This window comes from Neomonachus schauinslandi, chromosome 1 (genome assembly GCF_002201575.2).
Source record: "Neomonachus schauinslandi chromosome 1, ASM220157v2, whole genome shotgun sequence".
In the NCBI taxonomy this organism is placed as follows: domain Eukaryota; kingdom Metazoa; phylum Chordata; class Mammalia; order Carnivora; family Phocidae; genus Neomonachus; species Neomonachus schauinslandi.
The window spans coordinates 6,022,493-6,031,375 of record NC_058403.1 but is presented as its reverse complement, the minus strand read 5'-3'; the positions used below and the strand labels follow the sequence as shown (position 1 = coordinate 6,031,375).

Below are 8,883 nucleotides of genomic sequence, written 5' to 3'. Positions count from 1 at the left end.
TGTGTGTTGCGTGTGTGATGAATGTGTGTTGTGTGTGCAATAGGTGTTGTGTATTGTGTGTTGATGTGTGTGTGTTGTGTGTATTGTGTGTGTGATGGGTGTTATGTGTATTGTGTGTGTTGTGTGTATTGTGTGTGTGATGGGTGTGTGTGTATTGTGTGTGATGTGTGTTGTGTATATTGTGTGTGTGATGTGTGTTGTGTTTATTGTGTGTGTTTATTATATTGTTTGTGTGATGGATGTGTGTGTTGGGTGGGGAGTGTGGGAGGCCCTCATCTCTAGCCTGAGATTTTACATTTCTTTCCTCACTATATCTGTGACCTTTCTCACAAATAATGAAATTTTTGTTAACATAAGACGGAAGAGATAACTGAGGAGGGAGCAGAAGGGGACGCAGAGGAAGAGGAAGCTGAGAAAGGAGAAGAAGAGGCAGGAGAAGAAGAAGGAGGAGAAGAGTCTTAGGCCTTTTCATGCTTTATTTCTTCAACATTTCCAGGTAACCACACAGGCCTGGGGTGGAAACCTTGTGTATGACAGCGTTGCGTACCACCTCTCACGGGTGACAGGAGAAGGGGACCCAGTTCAGGCCCATTTGACAGTCTTCGCACGGTCCAGGCTGCCCTGCTCTGGAGCCGTAGGGCTGCTGAGCTCTGTTGGACCCGTGTCTGGCGTGGTTTATATGACTTCTAGGAAAAAGCGCACCTTGGGGGCAAGGAGGGGTTTGTCTTGTATTATTTATTTCCTCCTCTTCCTGTGTGACCTTCAGGTAAGTGAGAGCACGGGGAGTGTTCTGTTACCCGCGTTCTAGTACACGGACCCTTTTACGGCCCCGTGTACTCACACAGTTATAGGGGAGTGACAGTCGGTGTTCACGATGGTGGCAGTAAATGACAGGCTTGAACAGTCACAATGCAGACTCTTCTTCTTGAAGGAGAACTACTGCGGCTAGAGATGGAGCGATAAGTACTTGATAGACATTTACATTTACGAGAATGCTCACATAGAAACATCGTGGAAATACGGTGAAAATCACCTTAGGTCTCTTTGACAAGGATGCTTGCTGCCTTGTAATTTTAAACTTCTGATGATGTAAGATAGCTATGTAATTCTCAGTAGTTCGGTAAGTGCCGTGTAAATATATTAATGAGGTGATGACAGTATCTGATGATAGTGGATATTGAGGACCTAGAAGAAATGCTCAAATATTGTGGACCGTATAGATAAGACCGTATGTATGAAAACAAGTCAAGATCAGTAAATGCTACAGAAATATCTGGCTATTCCAGAAGCTTAGCAGATGCTGATGCAAGTGTTATATTCTTATTAATATTTTTTAACCTTGTGAACAAATTTGTGTCAGCAGTTTATTCTCTAGGCAGTGAGGTCTACCGTGTGCTCTGGTGCTAGAAGCATTTAAAATTTAAGTTAGAACAATTCTTTTAGTCTCCTTACTAAAAATTTATTTGGTCTCCTTCCCTCCACAGAAACATGTGAGGCAGATTTGGGGGCCGCAGACATCAGCGGGGCTGGGGAAGGAGAGAAGGAGGGAGGGGCTCTGAAGCACAGAGCAGGTGTTCAGTGAAGGTCTGCAGTGCATCTCGGAGCCTATGGCATGAGGGGTGGGCAAAGGTTCAGAGGGAGAAAGAAAAAGAAATCCCTGGTGCTTTGTAAATATTGGCTAAGGAATAGGGCCACTCTATATACCAAAGACCAATTTGTTTAGTGTGAGTCTCCCCCCTTGCTATTCTTACGCTTATACATAAAAAGTTAATATAAAAAAATTCATATATTTTTAGAGAATCTCGGAGTTGGTGAGAGTAGCCCCTTATTATCAGATCATGGAAATTTCATTATTCATTTATTTAAATTACAAAGTGAATCAGGCCCAGCATTTGAAATTTCCCAGGTGGTTTCTTTCATGTTCTGGACACGCAGACCTCCCCTTTAAGTCCTAATGGTTGTCATTTTGGAAATAATCCCATTTCTTTTATTTAAAAATTTTTAACAGTTTTCTTCTGTTGTTACTATTGAGAAGACTTGTTAATCTTTTTAGTGTCCCTACTCTCATTTCTAAGGAATGGTTTGGGACACATTTTTTGAAAAAAAGAAATTGAACATGTTTACTTTTAGAAATTCTATCTGAAGAATGTTGGGGAAGGGAAATAGCCTGATTATTTATTCTTATACCAAAAAGCCCCAAACAGTGAAAACTCGTAAGTACTGTTTAAATCCATTTCTATTCACTGTGCTTATAAAGTTCTTTTAAAATCATGCAATTTTAGTGTGGTAATTAAAAAAAATATTGAATGTGGCAGAGCTCAGAGCATCCTTCCTGTAGCCAGATGGCTTTATAGGCTGAGAGAAGCAAAAAAAGAAAAAAAAAGGCAAATACAGCTGTGGTCAGCAAGCGCATTTGCCTATTTCAAGGATTCTCTACTTTGGAATCCGTCCAGAGTAGTCTGTTGTGAGGTCACAATGCCTGATCATGAAGGAGTGACTCAGACACCTCCCTCAAATCCTTCCCCTGACCCCTGGAGAGATTCAGTATCCTTTCAAATGCAACAGGGCAATGAGGTCATGCATTCAACTGGGCAGGCCCTTCAGTGTCCAAAGCAAACCCATCTCTTCGCTCCTGGAGAATCCGGGCATTTTATTTGAAGAGATTTGACTTTAGGGAGAATGTGGAGAACCCAGGCAGAACAATGAATGGAATGAGGAAGGAATTCTCATTTCCTGTGTTTGAAATTGATGCTCAGTTAATACCCCAGGAGAAATAATGTCTAGTATGAGACTGAATTCTCCTTCCCCAAGGGCTGCTAATCAATACTGTCCTCCAGTCGAGGTGTGGACCATTTAAATTTCCCTCTTCAGGACTAAACTTGTAAATTCGGCCTCTCCGTTCTCCATGAAATTTCAGTGGGGAAACTGTAATCGGAGATACTGACTTCCTTACGGTGTTTGATATGTGTTAGTACAGAGAAAGGATATAAACCTGGTCTGGTTTTCCACGAAAAAAATATTTCCTTTCCTTTCCTTGCACTTGGAAGCAAATGATGAGTAATGGTTTATAGAGTAAAAGGGAATACTTCCCACTAATGCGTGATAAATAGTGAAGATCGTGGTAAACACTGGCTTTCTCTCCTGAAATCTTCTCCCTGATATTCTTCCTTTCTTTTAGAAAACCCAAGCCATGAAGCAGTATTTCAACTGTCTGCCCACAAACCAAACTCAACAAAATGCTTTGGCGTGAAGCTAGCCCACCTCTCTCGGTACACCCGGGTTCACTGAGGAATTGTACCATTTGACATGGTTAGATGTGCACGGAATGTCTACCTGATCTTAGAAACGTGAAATTCTATGTGAAGACAACTCATGCATACCTTCATGTGCCTGACATCCTTGGCCTTTGCTTAATTTTTTTTTTTTTTTTTTTTTTTGCTCTGCATGAATAGATCTTCTTACTAATACCCTGAAAAAAAAAAAAGATTTTGAAAAATGATTTCGAAATATAGAACTTCTCTTTGTGATGTAATAAAAGTATTTCTTCGTATGTGCCTTCTGCTACTTGTCTCAGAATTAGCTGAAAATAAAGAGCTTTGAAAATAAAGAGCTTTCCAGAAAACAATCATACAAATAAAGATTAATGGCAGATCTCTTGTCCCGAGGAACATTAATTTCTTTAGTCTCTATGTGGTTCTGCCTGAACTCAGTCTGTCTGTTGCCAAGTCTGAATTCTTAGCACAACCTTTCTGTCTGCAGTGGGATGGGCATTTTCAGTTGTACTGGTTATTCGGTACATGTTTTCAAATGACACTGGTTGTCTTCTTACGTCATATTTTGTATTGTCCACACAGCTGTGCCCATTATCTCTGAAGCCTTATTTACTTTTTAAAAATTTTTATTGTTATGTTAATCACCATACATCATTAGTTTTTGATGTAGTGTTCCATGATGCACTGTTTGTGCATAACACCCAGTGCTCCATGCAGAACATGCCCTCCTCAATACCCATCACCAGGCTAACCCATCCCCCCAACCCTCTCCCCTCTAGAACCCTCAGTTTGTTTCTCAGAGTCCATAGTCTCTCATGGTTTGTCTCCTCCTCCGATTTCCCCCCCTTCATTCTTCCCCTCCTATTCTCTTCTTTTTTTTTCTTAAGATATATTGCATTATTTGTTTCAGAGGTACAGATCTATGATTCAACAGTCTTGCACAATTCACAGCGCTCACCGTAGCACATACCCTCCCCAGCGTCTATCACCCAGCCACCCCATCCCTCCCACCCCACCCCCCCACTCCAGCAACCTTCAGTTTGTTTCCTGAGATTAAGAATTCCTCATATCAGTGAGGTCATACGATACATGTCTTCCTCTGATTGACTTATTTCACTCAGCATAATACCCTCCAGTTCCATCCACATCGTTGCAAATGGCAAGATCTCATTCCTTTTGATGGCTGCATAATATTCCATTGTATATATATACACCACATCTTCTTTATCCATTCATCTGTCGATGGACATCTTGGCTCTTTCCACAGTTTGACTATTGTGGATATTGCTGCTATAAACGTTGGGGTGCACATACCCCTTCAGATCCCTACATTTGTATCTTTGGGGTAAATACCCAGTAGTGCAATTGCTGGATCGTATGGTAGCTCTATTTTCAACTTTTTGAGGAACCTCCATACTGTTTTCCAGAGTGGTTGCACCAGCTTGCGTTCCCACCAACAGTGTAAGAGGGTTCCCCTTTCTCCGCATCCCCGCCAACATCTGTCGTTTCCTGACTTGCTAATTTTAGCCATTCTGACTGGTGTGAGCTGGTATCTCATTGAGGTTTTGATTTGGATTTCCCTGATGCCGAGCGATGTTGAGCACTTTTTCATGTGTCTGTTGGCCATTTGGATGTCTTCTTTGGAAAAATGTCTGTTCATGTCTTCTGCCCATTTCTTGATTGGATTCTTTGTTCTTTGGGTGTTGAGTTTGATAAGTTCTTTATAGATTTTGGATACTAGCCCTTTATCTGATATGTCATTTGCAAATATCTTCTTCCATTCTGTCGGTTGTCTTTTGGTTTTGTTGACTCTTTCTTTTGCTGTGCAAAAGCTTTTTATCTTGATGAGGTCCCAATAGTTCATTTTTGCCCTTACTTCCCTTGCCTTTGGCAATGTTTCTAGGAAGAAGTTGCTGCGGCTGAGGTCGAAGAGGTTGCTGCCTGTGTTCTCCTTTAGGATTTGGATGGACTCCTGTCTCACATTTAGGTCTTTCAACCATTTGGAGTCTATTTTTGTGTGTGGTGTAAGGAAACGGTCCAGTTTCATTCTTCTGCATGTGGCTGTCCAATTTTCCCAACACCATTTATTGAAGAGACTGTCTTTTCCATTGGACATTCTTTCCTGCTTTGTTGAAGATTAGTTGACCATAGAGTTGAGGGTCCATTTCTGGGCTCTCTCTTCTGTTCCATTGATCTATGTGTCTGTTTTTGTGCCAGTACCATACTGTCTTGATGATGACAGCTTTGTAATAGAGCTGGAAGTCCGGAATTGTGATGCTGCCAGCTTTGCTTTTCTTTTTCAACATTCCTCTGGCTATTTGGGCTCTTTTCTGGTTCCATACAAATTTTAGGATTATTTGTTCCATTTCTTTGAAAAAAGGGGATGGTATTTTGATGGGGATTGCATTGAATGTGTAGATTGCTCTAGATAGCATTGGCATCTTCACAATATTTGTTCCTCCAATCCATGAGCATGGAACGTTTTTCCATTTCTTTGTGTCTTCCTCAATTTCTTTCATGAGTATTTTATAGTTTTCTGACTACAGATCCTTTGCCTCTTTGGTTAGATTTATTCCTAGGTATCTGATGGTTTTGGGTGCAATTGTAAATGGGATCAACTCCTTAATTTCTCTTTCTTCTGTCTTGTTGTTGGTGTATAGGAATGCCACTGATTTCTGTGCATTGATTTTATATCCTGCCACTTTCCTGAATTCCTGTATGAGTTCTAGCAGTTTTGGGGTGGAGTCTTTTGGGTTTTCCACATAAAGTATCCTATCATCTGCAAAGAGTGAGAGTTTGACTTCTTCTTTGCCGATTTGGATGCCTTTTGTTTCTTTTTGTTGTCTGATTGCTGTGGCTAGGACTTCTAATACTATGTTGAATAGCAGTGGTGATAGTGGACATCCCTGCCGTGTTCCTGACCTTAGGGGGATAGCTCTCAGTTTTTCCCCATTGAGAATGATATTTGCTGTAGGTTTTTCATAGATGGCTTTTATGATATTGAGGTATGTACCCTCTATCCCTATACTCTGAAGAGTTTTGATCAAGAAAGGATTCTGTACTTTGTCAAATGCTTTTTCTGCATCTATTGAGAGGCTCATATGATTCTTGTTCTTTCTTTTGTTAATGTATTGTATCACGTTGATTGATTTGCGGATGTTGAACCAACCTTGCAGCCCAGGGATAAATCCCACTTGGTCGTGGTGAATAATCCTTTTAATGTACTGTTGGATCCTATTGGCTAGTATTTTGGTGAGAATTTTTGCATCCGTGTTCATCAGGGATATTGGTCTGTAATTCTCCTTTTTGATGGGGTCTTTGTGTGGTTTGGGGATCAAGGTAATGGTGGCCTCATAAAATGAGTTTCGAAGTTTTCCTTCCATTTCTATTTTTTCGAACAGTTTCATAAGAATAGGTAGTAATTCTTCTTTAAATGTTTGGTAGAATTCCCCTGGGAAGCCATCTGGCCCTGGGCTTTTGTTTTTGGGAGATTTTTGATGACTGCTTCAATTTCCTTAGTGGTTATAGGTCTGTTCAGGTTTTCTATTTCTTCCTGGTTCAGTTTTGGTAGTTGATACATCTCTAGGAATGCATCCATTTCTTCCAGGTTATCTGATTTGCTGGCATAGAGTTGCTCATAATATGTTCTTATAATTGTTTGTATTTCTTTGGTGTTGGTTGTGATCTCTCCTCTTTCATTCATGATTTTGTTGATTTGGGTCATTTCTCTTCTCTTTTTGATAAGTCTGGCCAGGGGTTTATCAATCTTGTTAATTCTTTCAAAGAACCAGCTCCTAGTTCCATTGATTTGTTCTACTGTTCTTTTGGTTTCTATTTCATTGATTTCTGCTCTGATCTTTATTATTTCTCTTCTCCTGCTGGGTTTAGGCTTTATTTGCTGTTCTTTCTCCAGCTCCTTTAGGTGTAGGGTTAGGTTGTGTACTTGAGACCTTTCTTGTTTCTTGAGAAAGGCTTGTATTGCTATATACTTTCCTCTTAGGACTGCCTTTGCTGCATCCCACAGATTTTGAACAGTTGTGTTTTCATTTTCATTGGTTTCCATGAATTTTTAAAATTTTTTTAATTTCCTGGTTGACCCATTCATTCTTTAGTAGGATGCTCTTTAGCCTCCATGTACTTGAGTTCTTTCCAACTTTCCTCTTGTGATTGAGTTCTAGTTTCAAAGCATTGTGGTCTGAAAATAGGCAGGGAATGATCCCAATCTTTTGGTACTGGTTGAGACCTGATTTATGACCTAGGATGTGATCTATTCTGGAGAATGTTCCATGGGCACTAGAGAAGAATGTGTATTCTGTTGCTTTGGGATGGAATGTTCTGACTACGTCTGTGAAGTCCATTTGGCCCAGTGTGTCATTTAAAGTCTTTATTTCCTTGTTGATCTTTTGCTTAGATGATCTGTCCATTTCAGTGAAGGCGGTGTTAAAGTCCCCCACTATTATTGTATTGTTGTCAATGTGTTTCTTTGCTTTTGTTACTAATTGCCTTCTCCCATGTTAGGGGCATAGATATTTATAATTGTTAGATCTTCTTGTTGGATAGACACTTTAAGTAGGATATAGTGTCCTTCCTCATCTCTTATTACAGTCTTTGGTTTAAAATCTAATTTGTCTGATATAAGGATTGCCACCCCAGCTTTCTTTTGGTGTCCATTAGCATGGTAAATGGTTTTCCACCCCCTCACTTTCACTCTGGGGGTGTCTTTGGGTCTAAAATGAGTCACTTGCAGACAGCATATCGATGGGTCTTGTTTTTTAATCCAGTCTGATAGCCTGTGTCTTTTGATTGGGACATTTAGCCCATTTACATTCAGGGTAACTATTGAAAATTATGAATTTAGTGCCCTTGTATTGCCTGTAAGGTGACTGTTACTGTATATTGTCTGTATTCCTTTCTGGTCTATGTTGCTTTTAGGCTCTCTCTTTGCTTAGAGGACCCCTTTCAAGATTTCTTGTAGGGCTGGTTTTGTGTTTGCAAATTCCTTTAGTTTTTGTTTGTCCTGGAACCTTTTTATCGCTCCTTCTATTTTTAATGACAGCCTAGCTGGATATAGTATTCTTGGCTGCATATTTTTCTCATTTAGTGCTCTGAATATACCATGCCAGTCCTTTCTGGCCTGCCAGGTCTCTGTGGATAGGTCTGTTGCCAATCTAATGTTTCTACCATTGTAGGTTACATATTACTTCTCCCGAGCTGCTTTCAGGATTTTCTCTTTGTCTCTGAGACTCGTAAGTTTTACTATTAGATGTCGGGGTGTTGACCTATTTTTATTGATTTTGAGAGGGGTTCTCCGTGCATCCTGGATTTTGATGCCTGTTTCCTTCCCCAAATTAGGGAAGTTCTCTGCTATAATTTGCTCCATTATATCTTCTGCCCCTCTCTCTCCTTCTTCTGGGATCCCAATTATTCTAATGTTGTTTTGTCTTATGGTATCGCTTATCTCTCAAATTCTGCCCTTGTGATCCAGTAGTTGTTTATCTCTCTTTTTCTCAGCTTCTTTATTTTCCATCATTTGGTCTTCTATATCACTGATTCTCTCTTCTGCCTCATTTATCCTAGCAGTTAGAGCCTCCATTTTTGATTGCACCTCATT

General features: G+C 40.2%; 1 protein-coding gene across 2 annotated transcripts in view; it reads left to right on the top strand.

The window, feature by feature from the left end:
- LOC110571126 (SH3 domain-binding glutamic acid-rich protein-like) overlaps positions 1 to 3,620 on the top strand; it is a 59,278-nt gene extending 55,658 nt beyond the window's left edge. For both annotated transcript variants that reach the window (XM_044919374.1, XM_044919378.1), the window contains 2 exons: positions 358 to 496; positions 3,179 to 3,620. In XM_044919374.1, the coding sequence (XP_044775309.1) occupies positions 358 to 462 (105 nt within the window). In that variant the 3' untranslated portion in view covers positions 463 to 496; positions 3,179 to 3,620. The remainder of the gene's footprint in view (positions 1 to 357; positions 497 to 3,178) is intronic.
- Positions 3,621 to 8,883: the final 5,263 nt, after the last annotated feature.